The sequence below is a fragment of the Stegostoma tigrinum genome, chromosome 39 (genome assembly GCF_030684315.1).
Source record: "Stegostoma tigrinum isolate sSteTig4 chromosome 39, sSteTig4.hap1, whole genome shotgun sequence".
Classification (NCBI taxonomy): Eukaryota; Metazoa; Chordata; class Chondrichthyes; order Orectolobiformes; family Stegostomatidae; genus Stegostoma; species Stegostoma tigrinum.
The window spans coordinates 16060511-16084278 of NC_081392.1; the positions used below are offsets into that span (position 1 = coordinate 16060511).

General features: G+C 43.1%; 1 protein-coding gene across 8 annotated transcripts in view; it reads right to left on the reverse strand.

Annotated features, from left to right (window-relative positions):
• sipa1l3 (signal-induced proliferation-associated 1 like 3) overlaps positions 1 to 23768 on the reverse strand; it is a 276754-nt gene that overhangs the window by 117850 nt on the left and 135136 nt on the right. For all 8 annotated transcript variants that reach the window (XM_048522386.2, XM_048522389.2, XM_048522383.2 and 5 more), the window contains 5 exons: positions 13984 to 15753; positions 8900 to 9030; positions 7887 to 8075; positions 6416 to 6590; positions 5193 to 5296 (listed from right to left, as the gene is read on the reverse strand). In XM_048522386.2, coding sequence (XP_048378343.1) covers positions 5193 to 5296; positions 6416 to 6590; positions 7887 to 8075; positions 8900 to 9030; positions 13984 to 15421 — 2037 coding nt within the window. In that variant the 5' untranslated portion in view covers positions 15422 to 15753. The remainder of the gene's footprint in view (positions 1 to 5192; positions 5297 to 6415; positions 6591 to 7886; positions 8076 to 8899; positions 9031 to 13983; positions 15754 to 23768) is intronic.

Here is a 23768-nt window from a genome sequence, read left to right on the forward strand (position 1 = left end):
TGTTAGGTGGATTAGCCATGAGAAATGCAGGCTTAGGGTAGACACGTGGGATGCTGTTCAGATAGTCAGTGTGGACTTGCTGGGCTCAATTGTTTCTTTCCCCATTGTAGGGATTCTAAAAATCAACTGATTTCTTCAAATGGTTAAATACATTTTAGGCCCAAATTTAAACTTATTCAAAATATACCTATTTGCACACCTTTAAAATCAGGCCTACTACCGTTCATCTAGCTTTAACCCAAAGCGATCTGAAGAGTATTATTTTGATACCAATTGAGCAATTAATTTGGCCCTATGCTCATAAATAGACTTTTAATTACATTATTGAAAAGGATTGCTTTTCCCAACATTAGGACTGGATCAATTCCAATCACAGATAAAAGACAGGCAAATCAATTGCTATAAACCGTGGCTTATAAAACTGAGCAGGATTGAGAGCATACTTGACAACTTATACTGTTCTGCTTAAAACAGTTTGAAGAGTTTATGGTAAACAAACAATAATGCCAATCTTCTTGATGGCCAATAAAAATGAAGCTGTGACTTTGTGTACGCTATTTTTGGGCCAAGTCAGTGTTACACTGCACTGGGGTTGCACTTTAGAAAATCAAGCTTCATGAAGCAGTTGTCACAAAAGTTACAGTCAAGAATTTTAAACTAGGCAGAATTTCCCAGAATTTGCCTGTTTTTGTTTTAAACTTAGATTGACAAAGCATGGATCAGGTTTCTTAACACAAATTATTATTTATTAGGAAAATAATTATTAATTGCCATATGAACGCTGTGAACTAAAACACGAACAATAGTGTTATAAACTCTTATAAACTCTTCCCTACACAAAGGCAGACAGGGGGAGGAAAATAAAGTTATTTCTAGGGGGGAAGACTGGGGAAGCAGTTCCTGTGAATAGGATTTGCTGAGATGATTCTTGTATTGATCAGAATGCTGCTTCCCAAACTTCCTTCTCTGGTTGCTTTCACTTGTTTGCAACAGACACAAGATGACCGGCTCACACTGATACAATGGGGGTCTGACTTATTACTTAAAACTCAGCTTACAGCATCTGAAGGAAAATTAAATTTGAAGAAAACCAGTTTAAGTATTTTATTATGGTAGAAGTATTTTTTAAAAATGGACAGCTCCTGAGCCTGTGGGGGTGTGATGACCTTCTCCCCATATAATTTACAGCTCCTAGCTGTTCAGCTACTTAGAAACCAAATCATAGACACTGGCAAGCGGAAGGTCTTTGTGACAAAAATGGTCGCTAATCTACAGACCAATCAGCTATTTGTTGCCAGCTGAATGTCCATTTGTATGCAGCCCAGGGCAAACCATCCACTGCTGTTTCAACCAATTACTGTGTAAATAGTGCTTACAATGAGTACAGTGTTCCTCACTTTCAAAAACCACTGAAATCCTTCGACAATCATGGGTTTTTAAAAGTTCTTTTCTCATTTAAGTTTGCAACCAAATACACATGAAAATGTACAGTTTTACATCAGGCTCTAATCACAAAATTTAGCTTCCCATCTATTTAATCCCTCAAAGTGAAGAGTGTTATTCATTTTTACTACAGAAAATTAGAATTGTTCAAAGCTCAACTTAGCATCTGAATGGTTTCAAGAATAACTTGACATCAATCAGGGACACAGTTTAATTGTAATTTGAAACCACCTCTTGATCTTCTGTTACTTATCTCCCATATACACAGATACAGGATAGCACCATATATTCAAAGATTTTAGACATCACAAATCAGCAACCCAAATCATTCAGTACCCACATTGTGATACAAACATTACCTCCAAAAATCTATTGCCAGCATTGGCATTATGCTTGATTGGAAGTAAGACAGTTCCTTTATATTTCAGATTACACTTGTCTGGACACTTAGAATGCAATAATCGGCATAATAAAATGTGAGGCTGGATGAACACAGCGGGCCCACCAGCATCTCAGGAGCACAAAAGCTGACATTTCGGGCCTAGACCCTTCATCGGAGAGGGGGATGGGGAGAAGGTACTGGAATAAATAGGGAGAGAGGGGGAGGCGGACCGAAGATGCAGAGTAAAGAAGATAGGTGGAGAGGTAGGGAGGGGATAGGTCAGTCCAGGGAAGACGGACAGGTCAAGGAGGTGGGGTGAGGTTAGTAGGTAGATGGGGGTGCGGCTTGGGGTGGGAGGAAGGGATGGGTGAGAGGAAGAACCGGTTAGGGAGGTAGAGACAGGTCGGACTGGTTTTGGGATGCAGTGGGTGGGTGGGTGGGTGGGGTGGGGGGGGGGGGGCGGGGGAGAAGAGCTGGGCTGGTTGTGTGGTGCAGTGGGGGGAGAGGACCAACTTGGCTGGTTTAGGGATGCAGTTGGGGAAGGGGAGATTTTGAAACTGGTGAAGTCCACATTGATACCATTGGGCTGCAGGGTTCCCAGGCGGAATATATGAGTTGCTGTTCCTGCAACCTTCGGGTGGCATCATTGTGGCACTGCAGGAGGCCCATGATGGACATGTCATCTAAAGAATGGGAGGGGGAGTGGAAATGGTTTGCGACTGGGAGGTGCAGGTGTTTGTTGCGAACTGAGCGGAGGTGTTCTGCAAAGCGGTCTCCAAGCCTCCGCTTGGTTTCCCCTATGTAGAGGAAGCCACACCGGGTACAGTGGATGCAGTATACCACATTGGCAGATGTGCAGGTGAACCTCTGCTTAATGTGGAATGACATCTTGGGGCCTGGGATAGGGGTGAGGGAGGAGGTGTGGGGGCAAGTGTAGCATTTCCTGCGGTTGCAGGGGAAGGTGCCAGGTGTGGTGGGGTTGGAGGGCAGTGTGGAGCGAACAAGGGAGTCACGGAGAGAGCGGCCTCTCCGGAAAGCAGACAGGGATGGGGATGGAAAAATGTCTTGGGTGGTGGGGTCGGATTGTAAATGGCGTAAGTGTCGGAGGATGATGCGTTGTATCTGGAGGTTGGTGGGGTGGTGTGTGAGAACGACGGGGATCTTCTTTGGGCAGTTGTGGCGGGGGCGGGGTGTGAGGGATGTGTTGTGGGAAATACGGGAGACGCGGTCAAGGGCGTTCTCGATCACTGTGGGGGGGGGAAGTTGCGGTCCTTGAAGAAATTGGACATCTGGGATGTGCAGGAGTGGAATGTCTTATCGTGGGAGCAGATGCGGCGGAGGCGGAGGAATTGGGAATAGGGGATGGAATTTTTGCAGGAAGGTGGGTGGGAGGAGGTGTATTCTAGGTAGCTGTGTGAGTCGGTGGGCTTGAAATGGACATCAGTTACAAGCTGGTTGCCTGAGATGGAGACAGAGGTCCAGGAATGTGAGGGATGTTCTGGAGATGGCCCAGGTGAACTGAAGGTTGGGGTGGAAGGTGTTGGTGAAGTAGATGAACTGTTCGAGCTCCTCTGGGGAGCAAGAGGTGGCGCCGATACAGTTAATGTACCGGAGGAAGAGGTGGGGTTTGGGGCCTGTGTAGGTGCGGAAGAGGGACTGTTCCACGTAACCTACAAAGAGGCAGGCATAGCTGGGGCCCATGCGGGTGCCCACGGCCACCCCCTTAGTCTGTAGGAAGTGGGAGGAGTCAAAAGAGAAGTTTGTGAGGGTGAGGACGAGTTCAGCTAGGCGGATGAGGGTGTCGGTGGAGGGGGACTGGTCGGGCCTGCGGGACAGGAAGAAGCGGAGGGCCTTGAGGCCATCTGCATGCGGAATGCAGGTGTATAGGGACTGGACGTCCATGGTGAAGACGAGGTGTTGGGGGCCAGGGAATTGGAAGTCCTGGAGGAGGTGGAGGGCGTGGGTGGTGTCACGGACGTAGGTGGGGAGTTCCTGGACGAAAGGGGAGAAAATGGAGTCCAGATAGGTGGAGATGAGTTCGGCGGGGCAGGAGCAGGCTGAGACGATGGGTCGACCAGGGCAGGCAGGTTTGTGGATTTTGGGAACGAGATAGAAATCGGCAATAATCGGCAGACTTGATCAATGCCGTGCAACGGCTACTGAAGCAGAAAAATCACAAAGAACTCTGCAGAGGTAAATAAGAACCAGAATAATAGAAGAAGCAGAGAATATGACCAGAAATAATTTAAACAGTCAACCATAAGCTCAGCCATTCTGGAGTACCATTCTGGTTGATATAATTTAATTAAAGCGGGTGCAGAAAAGACTTGCATGTTACCAGGACTAGAAGTTTTCAGCCCTAAGGAGATGCTGGGACTTTTTTCACTGGAGAGTAGGAGGTTGAGGGGTGACATTTTGCAAGTTTATAAAATAATGAGCGGTATAGATAAGGTGATTAACAAAAGGTCTTTTCCCCAGAGTAGGGGAGTTGAAAACTAAGGGGCAAAATCTTAAGTTGAGAGGAGAAAAACTTAAAAGCACCCGAGAGCAACTTTTTCACAAAAGGGAAGGTTCATATATAGAATGACCTGCCAGGAGACGTGGCAGATGCAGGTCCAGGTACAAAATTTGAGACACTTTTGGACAGATATATGAATGAGAAAGGTTTGGAGCAATACAGGCAAATGAGACTACTTCAGTTTGAGAAACTTGGTCAGCATGGCCTAGTTGGGTAGAAGACTCTGTTTCTGTGCTGTATGACTATTTTGTAGACAGAGTAATCTACGAGAGATGAAATTAGAGGGAATTGGAATATTTCCCTTTTAAAATTGTCTGATAGTTTTACCAAAGAGCCATAAATCTATTACGTTGAAATATGGGAGAGCTGTTGGTGGTGGTGGCAGCGGGGCGGGGCGGGGCTTCTACCTTCAATGGCCCTCTGACCCAACGTACCCAAATTCTATGCCTGCATTTTTCCTGACCCAAGTAGCGTTAATGCCTGAAAGCATGACTTAAAATGTAACAGCATACCACGAGAAGCAGACACTTGGGTAGTGCATTCAAGGTGTGGGCACCTCCTACCCATTCACTTTTATTCCAGACCAGTCAATATCTCAAAGAAACGGAGGAGAAAAATTGAAGACCGGGTAAAACATTAGCAACTTATCCTTCAAACTTAGAACCTTAACTAATTAGAGACAGAAGATCATCATTCCATCTGATTGTTCATATTTTAACTTGAATGAAAAGGACTGTTCAGACACTTTCAGCCAAAGCCCAGCGTTTAACGGCTTACAGAAAAGTCTAAGAGGACAAATAAAAGGACAGCTCATGGTTTAGCGAAGGCAGCCCTGTCGACATTACCCACCTGCTGCCGATTGTTGGGGGTGTACGGAAGCATGGTGGACACATGGAACATGATCTCATAGTCCTGGTAAGTTGTGTACAAAGAGTGCGTACCAGTCGAGCCAGCTATGAATAGAAAACGTTTTAACATCAGAGTTCATACTAGGTCAACAGCAAACCATGATATCACCAGTACTAAAAACAGGCAAAGACTGAAATATACAAATATCTGCAAAACGAGAAAAGGTGGACTGGCTTTTGGGATGGGACCTTTCAACAGAATTCTGCCAGAACGGAGCCCCTCTGATGTCACGTCCAATGCGTTTTGGCAGTATCTCTTCCATACTTGGCTAAGATAATCTTTCCTCTCTTCCAGATTCTCACTAAAATTCCCACTCGCACCCTAGGATCAATCAATTACATTGTGTACAAGAAAAATCTCAAGCCTTAAAATTTCTTGACATCTCCCTCTACTCCCTACGCCATTTTGCTTATTGTTATACCTAGAAAAAGCTGAACTCCCAGCTTCCACAAGGCATTGAAGCATAAGCAGATCATTTCAGTCCAATGGGTCTGCTGCACCATTCAATGACAGTATGGGCTGATCTTGTTATTTTCAACTCCACTTTCCTTCCTTATCCCCCATGACCCTTGATTGCCTCATTGATTAAAAAAAAAATCTTGTCTATCTCCATCTTAAGTTGACTTAAAGTGACCCTGTCTCAACAGCCCTCTGCAGTCAAGATTTCTACAGATTCACAACCTTTAGAGAAGGAGTTCTTCTTCATCTAGCTTAAATGTGTGCCTTTTACTCAAAATCTGCCCTCTGGTCCGACACATTGTCACACAAGAGGAAACAACCACTCTACTTCGATCTGGTCAAGCCCCCCCAAGAATCTTACATTTCAATGAAGGTCTTCATCCTGAACTCCAATTAGCAGACGTTCAACCTACTCAACTGCTCAAGAAAATCCCTCCATACCTGGGATCAATCTAGTGAACCTGCTGTGCACTGCCTCCAATGCCAGTTTCCTCTCAGAGAAGGGAACCAAAAAACTGTTCACAGTATAACCCAGTTCTGCTCTAATTTATTGATAAATGGGTCAAGCACTTGGACATTCCTAGCACTGGCGGACTTGATTTCCATTTCCATCATTTGCAGTACTACTTGTAATACACAAGTTTTAACATTACAAGCTTCAGACACTGATTGAGAGTTTGTAACAATTAAAAAGAAAGACTTACTTTTTGTGTCCAGTTGAGCTGCATATTTTGTAAAGCCCGTAAGTAGTACTTTTTCTCCAAGCTGCTCCAGGAATTCCTCAAACGCAGGGCCTGATTCTTCATTGTTGTACATCTCTTCCTCAGTACCCTGGCCGGCCATACAGTACAGAATACCGACTTTATGTTTTCTGCTGAGCTGCAGATGCATCAAAGCATGACAATCACCAAACAAAACAAGTTTCCAATTTCTATATTTTCCAAGTCTTCCCATAAGCCAATTAATCACCTTCATCACCTGCTGCTCTGCACAATCCCCATACACCATCTGTAACTGAGGACATGAATGAGCTTTGCATGTTCCACCTTACGCATGAGCCAAACAAACATACAAGTTGGAATTCCTTTCAGTGGAGTGATGCTGCCAATATCAGGAACTTAACAGAACAGAAAGCTGATAGAGAAAAACTGGGATATCACATGTTGGCCAGTGCATGCCACTATGATAAGCAGTGGCTTGGCATCAGGTGCCGATAACACTGAAAACTGTCAAATGACACCTCAATAACCATACCATGTGTCGCATAGTCTGAGGGGCAGGTTCTGCCTGCTATCCACAAAACTGTGCCATTTGAAGCTACCTCAGTCCCAAAGGTTTGGTTTGCTGACTGTCTATCAATTTACCCAAATAGAAGGATGCTGACCAGAATTAACTTCTTACTACTGAGCCATTCACTCAGATTGAACTAATAACAGAAGTCAGGAAACATAGGAAATTTTTTGTTTAAACAAAGTGACCACTCACTCCAAGCAGAAGAATATCTTGTTTTTCAACCACTCTCTTTCAGAGAGTGGGCAACTCTACAAACAGCTTCCCTCCACTTAGTTCGATTCTCCTCTGCTTTCACTGCTCGTCCCATGAAGAAGCCAATCTACGCTTTGATATTGCTCATCTATAATCTTGGGTCCTCCTTGTGCACGTTTTCCAGATGCTCTGCTTTATGTAACATTCTCTTCTTGTATGCAACATGCCCAAAGTATGTGAGCTTTCCAATTTTACTTCTCAAAAAACGTTCCTATTAACAGCAGACTTCAAGACCCACTTGTTTTTCTGCCTGGAAGCCCATGACATGCATAATATCTGTGTGAATCCTTTCATTTCAAACACTCTTATCCCAGCCTCATCACTCTTCATGGTTCAGCTGTCACAGTCATACATCACCACCAGCCACACAAGGGCTTTCAGAAGACAAATGAGGATTAAACATGGAGAAACATTACCCCCTCCATTTCAAACTCCACAATTTGATTTGTAGGCACTTAATAAACACCCTAAGTTGCACATTGTTGATGAATGCCTGCTGTTAACTGGTGAAGGAAAGAAGGTGCCCGTAAGGTTGCAGTTAGAGATGCTTATTCCACGTAATGAATTGGTCCCATTGTGGCACTACTACCGACACAAGGATATCAATATCCCAACGAGATTTCAACTCACCCCTTGTTCATCCAGTTTCAGCAGCTGTTCTGTGACTTTTACAGTGTTGAATGCCAGCCGCAGACACTGAATGCTCAGTTCTGGTATTACAGATTCCAATACCTCTTTCAGCAGGAGCCCTCGCACTGTACCGTGTTTCGATGTTGATGGAACTGCATCCTCCAGGATTGCTCCTCTTAATGTAATGAGCTGCAAAATTAAATTTTCGTACTTTCATGCAGTTCAGCCAAGATTTTTAAAAAGTGCCAATCCTTTAAAAGCAGTGTTCATAAACACTTCACTCTACAGGGCTGCCTTTAAGGACGAGCCTGCTGTCACAGACAACGTGATGACATAAATAAAACTGTGATACTGTCAGAGGCACTATAACTAAAGATGAGGTGTGATTGAACAGCCATAAGCACTGAACTTGAACTCTCCTGTATTGGCCAGCAACAATTTATATATAGTGACCTGTAACTTGCTTTAGCATGAATGGCTTGTTTTGATCTTTCAACAAAACCATATTAATTCAAATTGAATAAGTTTTACTGATGGACATTTTTTGCTTTACATATCACTATTGAACATCTATCCACTGTCTACAACAAGTCAAAACTTCGCATAGTCCAACACAAAGTGTCCTTCCGAACTGGTACCCCGTTCTGAATATGCAGTCCTTCCATCACCGGTACAAAAATACAGCTGCACTGTGTTCCAGTACACGGTGGGATGTTGCACCTGATGAGGGTTATTTTAAAAACAGCATTTCCCAAAGTATCTCATCACTCCTTTGTCAAGGTGGTGCTGGAGGATTACAGTTTGTGGGGTATTGGAGGTGATGGTGCTGGTGGTTTTACAATCAAGTGTTGACGGTCAATGCCACTCAAGTGCCAGGCAAATATTATTTAACTTATCAGCCCAAGTCTGGATATTGTTCAAATCATGCTGCATATTGACAGATACTGATCTGCGGAGTTACAAATGCTGAATATTTGTAACAGTCAGATGTTAGGATTTCATCAAATACTCACCTCACTTGTCCTGAAGATTATTCGGTAGACATACTGAAGTCCATGTTCTTTGCTGTCCTCCAGCTTTTCCCTCTTGATGCTCACTGCCACTGGGCCCAGCTTTTCATCCACTCCAAAATAATTCCAGTGTTCTAGGAGTGAGAGAGTCAGAAGTGAAGTAAATGACTGGGCAAGGCCATTTTAAAATATTAATTGCGATGAGTGAGCAGGAGTTCAAATAGTTCATTACTGTGTGAAGACAGAATGGAGGTAACAACTAGTTTTTTCAATGTTACTTCTTTTTAAAAACTATTCTTAGGTTGTGATGGTAGTAAAATATTGAGTCAACCCACAGCATGCACACTGCAGTAAAATATTTCCAACTTGGCTGGTTTTGGGGAAATCACAGGCTACTCGCAACTTTTTAAAACTTGGAATAGACGTTTGTTAAGCTCAAATGACTTCAAAACATCCAGGTCACAAGAATCCTAAATGTCTTCATTAAAACTTATACTCTCTTCCCATCTTTTCAGGGTAAGAATCCTGCTTCAAAAATATTAAGCCAGATGGCCCCTCTACAAGTATGCTGCCACCTGCTGAGGTGGTCATTCTTCATGTACGAGTCTGAACGTGGCAGAATATTTACTTTTTTAAAAATTATTCATTTGTGAACATGAACTGGCCAACATTTATTACCCACTCCTAGTCACCTTTGACAAAGTGGTGAAAGCCACCTTCTTGAACCACTGCAGTTCACATGCTGTGGGTTGATCCAAAAAGCCATTAGGGAGAGAATACCAGAACCATCACCTGGCAGTGCAGCGTGTTGATATTATGGCGGTGGTGGTGGGAATGGCTCTGTGGTTGGCACTGCTGTTTCACAGCCCAGGGACCCAGGTTTGATTCCAGCCTTCTGCAGTTTGCACATCATCCCCATGCCAGCACGGGTATCCTTTGGGTGCTCTGGTTTCCTCCCACAGTCCAAAGATGTGCAGGTTAGGTGGATCAGCCATGGGAAATTGCCCTTAATATTCAGGGATGAGCAGGCTAGGTGGGTTAGCCGGCTAGGTGGGTTAGCCATGGGGAATACAGGGATAGGGTAGGGCAGGGTTGGTGTGGTCTTGATGGCCCAAACGGCCTGTTTCCACACTGTTGGGATTCTATGATTTAATAGATGGTTGCAGATGTAGTGCCATTCATGCAGGCCTCTTTGTTCTGGATAGTATCAGGCAATCTTGAGTATTGTTGGAGCTGAGCCTATCCAACGAAGTGTGGAATATTGCGTCACGTTCCTGACTTACGCCTTTTACATGGAGGACAAACCTTGGGGAGTCTGGAGGGCAGTTACTTGCCAAAGTATTCCTAGCCTCTGACCTGCTTTGTAGCCACTGTATGTGGCAAGTCCAGCTGTGTTGTACTTCTGGTCAATGGAGGCAGCCAGGACATTGATAATCATGTTACCTTCATTGAACCCCCAATAAATGTCAAAAGGGCTGTTGTTACATCATCTCTTATTGGTGATGGTCATTGTCTGGCATTTGTGGCACAAATGTTATTTGCCAGATGTCAGCTGAAGCCCATATATTGTCCAGACCTTGTTGCATTTGAACACAGACTACTGCAGTATACGAGTCACAAACGCTACTGAACACTGTGCAGTGAACACCTCCATTTCTGACTTTACTGTTGAGAGAAGGTCATTTGTGAAGCAACTGAAGATGGTTGGGCCTAGGGCACTACCCTGATGAACTCCTGCAGAGACATCATGAAGCTGAGATGACTGAACTCCAACAACCATGGCTATACCATGTGCCAAGTACAACTCCAACGAGCACAGAGTTTGCACCCTAATAAGCTAAGGCTCCACGATGCCACACTTCATCAAGTGCAGCCTTGACAAAAGGCTGTCACTCTTATCTCACTTCTGGAATTCAGCTCTTTTATCCATGTTTAAACCAAGGCTGTAATGAGGACAGGAGTTGAGTGGCCGTGGCAGAACCTAAACTGGGCACCAGTTGGTTATTGCTGAGCAGGTGCTGCTCGATAACACTATAGATGACACCTTCCTCTCTTTGAGTAGACTGATTGGGCAGTAATTGGTTGGGTTAGATTTGTCCTGCTTTCTGGGTACAGGACATACAGGGACAATCTTCCCCATTGTCAGATAGATGCCAGCATTGTAACTGCACTGGAAGAGCTGTGTAGGGGGGAGCAGTAAGTTCTGGAGCACAAGTTTCATCCAAACATTGGCACTTGCCCCCAGATGTTAGCGAGGATGACTTTGCAGGGTCAACAGGGCTATTTCTGCCGTTGTCTTTTGTAGTATCCTGGTCAACCCGTCTGGTTTTATTTCTTATACTTTGTAATGATTAGTACAACTAAATGGCTGGCTACACTATTTCAGAGGGCAACAGAGTCAAACCCCATTGCTGTCGGTCTGGAGTTACATGTAGGCCAGACCTGACCAGGAGAAGACAGTAGATTTCTTTCCCTGAAGGACATTAATGAAGCCTATGAATTTTTCCAGCAAGTAGTCACAACTGGTGATCAGTAAATTATTAATTTCAGATTACATTATTGAATCCAAATTCCACCATCTGCCATGGCAGGAGGCGAACCCCAGGCCCCAGGTCATTCACGGAGTTTCTGGATTAATAGTCTAGCGATTATACCACCAGGCCATCACCTCCCCAAAAGGCGAATAACACTTTGTCCCATGAAGAACAATAACACCAATCCTCTTTCCTTCTCTCATCTGATTCTTATTTACAAACCCAAAAATCAATTGCAGGGAACTTAAGTCTTTCATTTTCCTCACTCACAGGTACGGAATTCCAACAGCTCCTTCAGACCTCAAATGAAACGAGTGCTATTTTGCTCCACAGGATGACAATGACATTACACTCTGGGAGCTCCACCGAAAGCTCTTTCGTGGCTCTTTCGTGGATCATAATTGTCAGTCACAATGAAACATGACATTATAAACTTGAAGGGCTTTTATTCGCAATTCCATGCGGAGCTTTCCTCTTGCCAGTTTGATCCTGCACTTTATGTCACTTTGAAAGGGTACGCAAAACATAGGTGCTCACGTAAACAACTCGGGCTAAAAAATAGCAATTTACTAAGGCTTAAATGCAGTTTAGCCATTGCGGCTTGAACTGAATTGATAGACATTTAAATGTGGACCAAAGCATAGAAGAAGTCAGGAAAAGGCAGGTGGGAATAAAATAGCAATGACGACTTTAGGGCACAGAAGCAAAGGTTACTGCCAGTGAGCTCAATGAAATTCAAATGTAGGATAGCAGTAACGGACTGGAATACTTGGTTCATCGCACTGGGAGAGAAGAATAAAAATGGCAGGATGCAGCAATTTGCACAAAGCTAAACCACTGCGTGCTGCTGTATTTATTACAGCAAGAATATTCAGATATTGCAATCAGCATGGAAAAGAGAAACAAAATGATAGCCAACATGAGGGTATAGTGTAGGGAGAGGTTGGGATTTTGATCAGATTAGATTAGATTACCTACAATGTGGAAACGGGCCTTTTGGCCCAACAAGTCCACACCGCCCCTTGAAGCATCCCACCCAGACCTATCCCCCCCATAACCCACACATCCCTGAACACCACGGGCAATTTAGCATGGCCAATCCACCTAGCCTGCACATCTTTGGACTGTGGGAGGAAACAGGAGCACCCGGAGGAAACCCACGCAGACATGGGGACAACGTGCAAACTCCACACAGACGGTTACCCGAGGGAGGAATTGAACGTGGGTCCCTGGTGCTGTGAGGCTGCAGTGCTAACCACTGAGCCACCGTGCTGCCCCGGATCCTTTACAATGCAGAACAAACACCTCTGTTGAGATGTTGGTCATTACTAGAACACCAATTATATTTTTGCTTGCTGCAAACTTTAAAACTAGTGTATGGGAGCACATTTTACGACGTGGTAAACCTGCTAATCCTTCCAGTGTCTACCCCCCAATACAGATAGGGGAAAAAATGTGAGCAAACTACAAAACAAAAAGCATGAGGAGCAGCAAGTCAATTTTAAAAATTTACTTAATTTCTGTGTTGAAGAACCTCCACAGATTGAAAAGCAAATGTAGATGGGCAATTTGTACCCCCAACATTTGTTTACAAAATGTTCTAACTTAATTATAAAATCAGGTCTACTGGGCATCAAAAATTTGTAGATTCCTAAATAAGACAGAGCTCCAGGTTGCAATCATGTCATTTAATGATTGTGATCAGTCTTTCGAATCAAACAAACCTTTTCAAGTTCATGTGCAACTGATTGGGTAGCAAAGGCTGAAACACTCATTTAAAAAGTAACTGAGATGCTTTAAGCTACAAGGCAGGTGGTGAAAAATAAGATTAGGTTTGTTAGCCCATTTTTGACACAGACACGACAGGGCAAATTGACTTCTGTTGTGCTATTAATGTTTATTGTTTGAGGAAGGCAAAGTGAAGGATGTAAAAGAATTGGCAGAGGACAGGTGCAGGACTCTATGGGAGAGGATTTCTTTGGGCTATCACGTTTGACTAATTGGGGCTTATGGAGGCAGAGATACCGTTAAAAATTGCCTATTTTCAATTGCAATTATTGCATAGAATATTATTCCCACTATGATAAGGGGAATAGACAGCGTGCTTATCAACTAAGCAAGGCTCTGGAAGGAATAAAAGTGAAGTCACATGATTGGTTCAAGTTGAGTGACCAGCATTCAAAAAATAGAGCCTCAGATGATATCCCATGAATGCATAATGATGAAATGTCATCATAGTTCTCAAAATGAGTAAAGAGTGTCCTTTGGGCACTGTCAAGATCTGGAAGAATGGTTTTAAATTTCCCAGTAGGGAGCATATAGATGGTTACAAATCTAATCTCAAATGGATCTCTAATTATTAATTCTCTCTCATTTCCACAAAATTTAAATGGTAAGTGGCAAGCATTATGACAGGATTGTAGTTTCAACCTCCACCTCATGACAATTTGACATGAGAAAATACAGGATATCTCAATGTGAGGCACTCCAACAATATATATGGCAAGATTCAAGAATTGTAAGAAATAAAAACAGGACCACTGATTACTGTACCTTTCCCATGGAAATAATCCTGATAGTATTTGGCTCCCCGATCCACATGCTCGATGCTGAATTGCTTCAGTCTTTCCTGGCGGAGTTGCCTCTCTTTTGGGACCTCTAGTTCAGAAACACTTGCATTTGTGCAGTATGGGTTCCAAACCACCTTCGGAAATCCACCTTCACAACCTGCAGTCATACTAGCTTTTGATAAGCTTATATTGTGTTCACAAATCCCACCCATTTCATTGCGGAAATGAGGGCAGTTTAGGAGCAGATCATTGCAATTGCTGTCACCAAGATCTGGCTCCAGATTCTCTTTGCCATTCACCTCCTCAGTGCTAGTGAAGTTTGAATCTGGGCCTCCCAGAACATGAGAACGAGACACAGCAAGTGAAGCAGCTGATGCAGCTGAGGCACCAGTTGTGGTGTTTCTCCGGTAAGGTACATAGTTCCTGTTGTTCACCACTTCATTGAGATCAAACAGTATACTCTGCACGTCAAAATGCGCAAAGCTCTTCGGACAAACCCATGGCTTGGTGCTTTCTTGGGATTTATTGTCTTCATTGTCTGAGCTGGATCTCCCAGATTCATGCTCACTTTTGTTGCTGCGCAGTTTCTTCAAGATTGATTCACCACTTTCATTCCGAGACTGCTTTTTACGTGATTTCTCTTTATCCTTGCACGTGCTTGACAGTTCATCTCTCTGAGAAGATTCACTTTGACTGTCATCAGTCTTGCTGTTACCTGCCAGGTTCAGGTTGGAGGACATGCTGACATCAGCCCGAAGGAGCTTCTTGAGGTTCTCGGGTACTGAACTCCGTTGATCGATCTTTTCATTTTTGAACTCCTTCAACATATCAAAAAAGCTTTCAGATGACACTCCATTAACATCTATAGATGAAGTGCTACCATATTCCCTCAAGGGTAGCATTCCACTCCCTTTCAGCTCTAGGGCTCCTTCTGCATCATGTTCATTGAGTGTAACTTCACTGTTACTTCGAACTCTCAATGGAGCAAACATTTTGGCTGGAGACCTGGGCCAGTGACCTTGGAACTCTGCTTCTTTTGACTTCCCTCTAGGTGTGTGGTGCAGGCCTCGGGCCTGAGGGTGATGGGAAGCATTGTCATAGTTGAGGCAATACTGCCCGCTATGAAAACTTGCCAATTCAGTGTCCACCATTGATCCACCCAAGTCCCTCGCAGCATCTTTTATTACATCTCGCTTCGGGGGCCAGTCAGCAATTCGAGCTCGGACTCCCATTTTTGGCATGGCAGGAGTTGAATTTGCACGGGGTACATTGTCACCCAGAGGGCAAATGTTTCCATTCTGGACCCTGAATGGAGACGCATAGTAATCATGTGTGTTCGTACCTTCAACAAAGTCCACTCCACTTATTACCATTCCACCAACCTCCACCTTTTCATTTTGAACAGGTCGATAGCTTGTCATAGTCTATTAACACACTGGCTCACTGGGAGGAACAAAAAGGTCCCAGTCATTTCTTTCACTGCTGGGAGCTGCTCATGCAAGATTAAAAACACAGGTAACTTAATTAACAGGCAGCTCTGCACTAAAACTGGATGTGAAGTCTCTTTTTATAATTCCACGTTGCCCGCATGCTTAATTTTTTGCGGCATTTTAAATAATTTAGTTTGGAACACCCAGAGTAGGGATAATGTCATGGGACAGAGCTCTAATTCCAAATATACTCCTTGTGTGTTTCAACACATTTAAACAAGAGTTGCTTTCGATAGTTTAGCCAGGTGGTGATCACAGTCATTCTGCAATGAGAACAGAAAATACAAGTTATTGCCTTCTACTTAAAGCATTATTACATATGCAGGACAAAGACCTGTACTTTTAAAAACTTCCAATTCATGAAGCAATACTTTTGCATTTAGGGGTGCCAAGAAAAAGCTTGGCTGGTAACAGTTCCTCCTGTGAGGGACAAGTTACTAGGGAAGAGCAATGAGGAAAGATAAGAACGATGGATTCAAGAGCCAAATGCTTTAATATATTTCAGATGAAGAGTCTGGGTAAAGCACCAAGTAGGTGGATTGATTGATTGATCAAAACTGAATGAAGTTTCAACATCTCTCGAACCAAAAAACATTTAGCAACTTAACTACTTAAAAAGGGGGCCAAGTTACAATGCCAATTCACTTAAGTACTGCAGGAAACTGGTAGAGGCCCATTTACTGCAGAATTTAAGGGTTATGTTGGGAATACCAATCCTACAATTGCTGGCTTAGGCACAAGTTAAAATATCTGTACTATCTTGACATATCTGCATACAGCTTAATGGGTTTAGCCTTCAGAAACTGCAACTCAACTAAAACGAAGACCACACAAATTTTAATCATTGTCAAATCAAAATCCCTTCATGTTCCAAATTAGCCTGGCAATTTCTTAGCTCTAATCTGGAGTTGCAGTATGGTGTCCCCACAACCTCCTATTACCACGGTTCTCTGCTCGAAGCCTGTCTTCTTTCATTCTTCATAAGTGAACACTGCTGATCCTCAACTGCTCTTGAAGAATAGTGAACTGCCTTCCTAAACCACAGCAGTCGGTGTCCTCACCACCAAGCCACATAAATGCCAAGTCAGGATGGTGCGGGGCTCAAGGGGAATTTGCATGTGGTGATGCTCACGTACCTGCTGCCTTTTCTCTCCTAGGTGGTAGGGGGTGCTGTCAAATTGTTGCAAAACATCTTGCATACACTGCAGTTATTGAGCCAGTGAGAACAAATAAATTAACATGTTGGAATGGGATCAAGCAGGCAGATGTATCATGGATGGTATTGGGCTTTGAATGTTTTTGGAGGTGTACTTATCCAGACAAATAAGGGTATCCAATTATATTTCTAAGCTTGCGATTCATAGATGGGGGCCACAGGCTTTGCTAACTCAGCAGAATTCAGGCGTAGAATTCCAGACTCTGACTTCCTCCTACGGCCTCAATACTTTTGTGGCTGATTCAATTGAGTTTCTGGTTAATGGTAAACCCAAGGTTTTGACACTGTGGAGTCAGTGACAGTAATATTTCAGTGAAATAGTTACATTCTCTTCTTGGAAATGGTAATTGTCTGATAGTTGAGCCTGCCTTCAACTAATGCCCCAAATCAATCATTTGCTCACTACTGAGTAACTTCCAGATTTTTCTTGGCTGTCATTAAGCGCTTTGTTAAAAGATAATGATGAGCAAAGTTTGGGTAGGTGCTGGGGGTATGACAACAGGATATTGCAGCAATTCTTCCATCTGTTTGCAATCCTATAATGGAATAATAGGTCTCTATCGTAAAAAATAATTTAATATTGAATATTTGCTTTTCTAATAAATGCAACACCACACAATGTAAACTAAAATTTTAAAATAAGAGTTTCTTTCACCTACAATGGTCTTGTAACACGTTGAAAATGTTTTTCATTGATAATTCTTTATTCAAGCAGGAATAGAAAAGCCAGCTATATGGAGAAGAGTGGGGGAGGGGAAGTGAAGGCTTTTGACTGAGTTGAACTGCAAAGTATATAGGCATTAGGGAGATAAATAGAAATTATTCAAGTAGCAATAATGTTTGCCTAATACAGTATTTAATTTGTCATCATAAAGGCTTTCAGCTCCCAAAGGGAGCAGCGTAATTTGAATCTGGAGATATCTTAGCATGACTACAGTCCATGACAAGCTATTCTCTCACGTTAGCGACACTGACAAATGCAAAACTGCTGACCTCAAGACCCAATGGCATTAGAGATCCAGGAAAATGTGGGTTGTATGAGCAGATGATGATTAGGCACTTCCTGTACTTAGCAACTTTACGTTCAAATTAGAATTTTTTTTATTCCATGACAGCAGCATACAGAACAAGGTTTTCATTCTCATGCATGCATAGGACAAACTGAAAAACATTTAACTGCCAATTTAGTTGAAATTCTTCAATGTTCTCATTACCGAGATCAACCTCTTAGTCCTGTTTGATTCGGCATTATGCTCCATTTTCAGAAGCAGACTCCAATAGGACAAGACCAAAAGTGAATTTTGAGGACAGATCAGGAACAGGGGTGCACATATCATGTGGTGTCTGAGCACCACTCTCCTCCAGGGTGAGGTGGGGGGGGGGGCAATAAGAGAAACAACAATGGTAAAAAATGAATGTCCGAGGTCAAGTCCAACGTGTAAGCCTCGGGCTTTCTACCTAAAGCTCACAGGATATTGGCAGTGTCAATGGCTCGAAAATGAAAACGCAAAATTATTAAACTATATTTATACTGTCAGAATCGTTTCCTCAAAATGTCATGATTTGCCCTAATCGGGCTGCAGTACATTTGGGAGCTCTAAACTTGCAGCCTTGTAGGAGCACGACATACGTGACGAAAAGAGTACACATCCAATACCAAACAGTCAGGAAAAGGCCATCAAGACTGCTTAAAACAACAGCTGGAGTGTCACCACTAAACACTTCTTCTCCCAAGTCTCCAGGAGGATGTTAAAACACAGCCTTCAACAAGACACCAAATCAGCCAGAAAAACAAAACAGGTACAGCAAGGAAAGTGGATGTTTTTAGGGAAAGTCTGAGGAATGTTCCAGGGCAAGCAGGAATGTAACGAGTTGAGGAGGACCTGGGTGACTAAATGCAATAGCTGGAGAAATCTGTAATAACAGTTCAATTGCTACAAGGGGACCTAGTCATAAATGGCTGGTAAAGAAAATGAGGAGTCAGATTGGGACAAGGTAAGACACTGAACATAACCTCAATTGGAAGAAAATCAACAAACTTGTTTCTAAATCAACAAACTAAAGCCCAAGGACAGGTTTCCTGACCAAACCGTTCAAAAGAAGGGAAGTAAATGGCATGGAGAACTCACCCACCACTGCACAACACAATGGGATGAAAACTAAAACAAGCACAAACACCGATTGAGATAAGTTTTCTGCCTGAATTATCTGTCTTGCTAAGCTGCAGCAGACCAGATCTTCAGCAAATCAGATTTGAGATTGTCATAAAGTTGTTAACTGGGGTCAGGTAAGAGAAAAGTACTTAAATTTTCCAAAGCCTGAACTTGATAAGAAGATTGGACATGTGCTATAAAAGAAAGCTGGCTTCCTCAATTACATCTCACTACAGTCCAGCTGTCTGATACAGTTTACATTATAATACTGAAACTATAAACCAAGATGTGGGAATTCTTCCAAATGCACTCAGACCAATGGCATTTGCTCCATACCCATTCCTTAAATGCTTCTGGACCACTTCACTACAAGGCTGAGTCTTTTGAACACAGTTTCTGTAAAAGGCAGTTTGGGAAACAGGTATTTTCATGAACAAAAACAGAAGTTGCTGGCAAAGCTCAGCAGGTCTGAGGAAGGGTCTCCAGATATGAAATGTTCACTGCTGCCAGACCTGTTGAGCTTTGCCAGCAACTTCTGTTTTTATTTCCGATTTACAGCATTTGCAGTTCTCGGTTTTTATTAGGTATTTCCAGGATCCCAGAATGTATGGGTCCAGCATCAATGTGGCATGTGACTCTGAAAGTGTTGACTTTCTTGGTATCCAATTAATGATCAGACATTCGAGTATTAGGAAAGCATTATTACTGCAAAAGCCTTGCTATAACCACCACCAACTAAGTAGGGTCAAAGCTCTCTCTGACAGAGGATCCCAAATGAAGCACAAACAAAAGTTCAGTTCTTGGGCAAAAGCCAGTGTAAAACTTTGCACAAATGCAGACAACGTCATTAGGATAGCAAGAATGGGAACTGCAAAGCTGCATTTAATCCTGTCAACTGGAATGTTATCAAGCATCCAACTGATGTTGTAACTAATTTAGAGAAGACTATTTGATAGAATCAATGAAGAATGCTCAGTCTTAATAAAGCTGACAAATGCCAGTGCTGGAATAGACAATCCAATCCATCCAAAAGAACAAAGCAGAATCACAGCAGTTTCAGAGAGCCGGAAAGTGTGGGCACAGACGATCAACAGTACCTCATGCAGTTCCAGAGTTGTGTGTACACTTGAACACCCTATTCCATTTCAGACAACACTTAAAACTTTTTCTAGCACTAATCACCATGATGAAAGCCCAGCTTCTGTACTTCGTGAAGCGAGTGAAATCAAAAAAAAAATCCTTGGAACCTGTGTTTATTACACAGAGGTTAGAATCGCTACTAATACACAGATACCCTGGTTGAGAGGGACCTGAACCACAAGAAAACAAAATGCTGAAGATGCAATCTATAGACTACAATGTATGCTGGGGATCCTGGGACACCGCTTATCAATTATGTTTGACTGAAACCTAAATGAGTTTTGAGTTACTTGAATTTTTTTAAAACCAGAATCAAACCTTTCAGCCAAACTGGCTCATGTCAGGATCTATCTCCCCATGGCTCTCTGTGCACCAATTCATCTAACTCTCAAACACATGCTGGAGAAACCCAACAGATCAGGCAGCATCTTCAGGTACAGAAACAGGTTAACACAGAGTCAAGTGAGACTCTTCTTCAGCATTTCGTCTAATTTTAACCTGCACACGCTCCAAGACTTGGAGAGGGATCTGCAACAGAATTAACAGCACAAGGAATTTACTCAAGGTCATTGTAAATTTGACAGAAATGCAGGTTAGGTATATCAGGCCAATATTCTGTTCAGGTTGAATTTTTTGATGGCGAGAACGCCAATGAAATTCTCAGCACAAATCTCTTCAGTTGTGAAGTGTGCAATTGCAAACCACATAACTATCAGAAAAGAGCAGTTCTATGGCAAGCTATTCTACCTGAAATACTGCAGTGAAAAACTATTGAAAAGTTTACATGTCACAAAAGCAAGTTTCTTCATGCAGTTTGTAACAAGGATATGAACCACCCAGCTACATATTTTTCTTATTGTCTTGGCACTGGCTTTGGTAATCCTAGTTTCTCATAACTGTTAAGCAACTACTGGTGCTGACAGATCCCTGGCGATTGGAGGTGGGACAATGTATAGATATCCTTCTGTGCAGGCCAGTGCAGACCTGCTTCCAACATTGGACAATGTGTGGACTTTGTCAGTTCAAGTTCAGAGGCGCAGACAACATGTCGTGCCAATTCTCAACTATTCACACAAGAATAAAATCAGCAGCTTTTGTCTTTTTCTTTAAGTTAAAACTGCAGCCCAATTAGTTGAGAAAAATCAACACACACAGTCAGTTATTTTCCAAGAGCAAATAAGATAGTGTCTCAGCCTTTCCTGTTGTCCCTGCAATTTATTCTCATTCAAGTATTTGTCGAATTCCCTTTTGAAGGCACCCACTAATTTTGGACCCACCACCTGATGGCCACGTAATCAACCACACATCACCAGAGTGGGGACCAATTTTTCTGGTGGTTTTATGTTCACACTGGCAGGATTCTGGAAAGGAGTTAAAGATAAAAATCCTGGTGAAGCTTTTGCATCTGGTATGAAGAGACACAGCCCAGTTGGGCTGCAAAAATAAATCTCAGTTATAGTGAATAACTTGCCTGTTATCAAATTTCTATCATGTCACACTTTTGATCAGAGGCGCTTTATTAGCAGTGGATTACTTCTGAAACAAGCACTTGTGTTTCAAAACAACCGTTTCAAAACAATCATAGTAAACAGCATCAGTCTTTCAGGTGTCCTTCATACGGCAGCTGTTTTCTATCTGAACCCATGCACTCTCAGTCAACAGCCATTTCTACTGCTAGAGATTATTCCCTGAATATTTATTGACATCCTTTTAGCCCAGTGTGGTCATCTTCCAGCAGAATGTGGCAGTCTCTTGGCTTAGCATGGCTTCAGCGTGGACTCCCAGTCTGGAGATGATTCAGAGCAATCTCCCAGCCTCCTGAATCTTGAGGTGAAACCTGGTATGGTCTAGAGTCAAGACCTGAAAAAGATTGAAGGCTAGGTTCCTGCAAGGTCTGGGTTGGAAGATTCTTGTCCTGAACTTGATTTTTCTTCTTTTTCAAAATCTTACAACTAAAAAAAGTGTACCCAGGTACCTCTGTAGCCAAGATAGCACACTAAGTGGTGACTCAAACTTTTCACTGTACTCATTTGCGTACATGTGACAATAAAGCTAATTCTAATAATTATTTCTTTCAATTAGTATGCCAGAAAAGTCATTTTAACCTGGGTTGGCTGACCATCATGGAGCTAGATTACACAGGACAGCAAATGTTAGACAGAAAAATATGAAACAAGTGCATGTGCTATGAATCAGGAACAAAAACAAAGTGGCTGGGAAAGTTCAGCAGGTCTGGCAGCATCTGTGGAGAGAAAATCAGAGTTAACGTTTCAGGTCTCGTGACCCTTCCTCAGAACTGATGGTGGCTGGGAAAATATCAGTTTATATGCAGAAAATAGGGAGGTGGGTGCGGTAGGGAGTAAACGATGGGATAGAGCCCAAAGAGAGAGAAAGACAGTTGGACAGACAAAGGAGTTGTTAACCATCAGGGTGGGAGGGTGAATAGTTGTTAACGGGGACTGTTAGTGACTAACAACAGGGGGTGTGTAGTGGCAGGCTATGTGGTTACAAGGCCTGGTGTGGGGGTAGGGGGCTGGGACATGGGTCAGTTTAGGCCCTAAAATTATTGAACTCAATATTGAGTCTGGAGGGCTGCAGGGTCCCCAAGCAGAAAATGAGGTGTTCCTCCAGCCTGCATTGGGCTTCGCTGGAACACTGCAGCAAGCCAGAGACAGATGTTGGCCAGGGAACAGGGTGGTGCATTAAAGTGGCAGGCAACAGGTAGCACAGTGTCATTTTTGAGAGCAGAAGGCAGATGTTCTACAAAGCGGCTGCCAAGTCTATGCTTCGTTTCCACAACGTAGAGGAAACCACATGGTGAGCAGCAAATGCAGGAGACTAGATTCTGGGAAGTGCAGGTGAAGTGTTGCTTCTCTTGGAAGGTATGTTTGGGCCCTTGGATACTGGGGAGGGAGGAGGTAAATTGTGCAGGTGTTGCACCTTCGCTGTTTACAGGGGAAGGTGCTGTAGGGCTGTGGGGAGGTGTTGGGGGCGAAGGAAGTGTGGATCAGGGCGTCCCGGAGGGAACAGTCCCTGTGGAAGGCGGACAAGGGAGGAGAAGGAAATGTGTGTCTGGTGGTGGCATCTCACTGGAGGTGGTGGAAATGGCGTCTGATGATCTTTAGATGTGGATGCTAGTGGCATGGTAGGTGTTGAGAGAATTGTTAATTTTAGACAATATTTGCTTCTGCCGACTAATCTGCTCAGGAAAAAAGAACAATTACATCGTATGCAGCTTTGAATTCTGACAAGCCTGCACAATCAGCATGTCACACAAAAAACCCGAAAAACAACCCAAATTAACCAAATCCTTGGGTAAATTATCTAGCTCCTACTTGTATGGCCACTGCGCTGATTTTATTGATGACATCTTTACAGCTTGTATTTCAACCATGTGTAACAAGGGAAATACAGCTAACAGAAACGCCTCCATTGTTAAGCTAAGAGAGTTTAAAATCACATGTTGGAATGATGATGAACAATGCAGCTAACTCCATTCGTCATTTACTGATGCAAAATTAACATGAAGCCAAACCAGAAATCTGAAGATCAGTTACATTATGTATTATTTAATGCAGTTAACAAAACTGTTACTTAATCACATTCTCATAGAAAAAAAGTCAGCCCTTATGCACTCCTCAAAAGGATCAGAGCCAAGGTCAATCATGGCACTAGCCCTCGCTCAGATACATGCACTTCCCCTGGGGTCAATGGACAAGGATGAGGAGGAACCTTGCATCCTCTCACAACAGCAGACAAAGGACAAAAC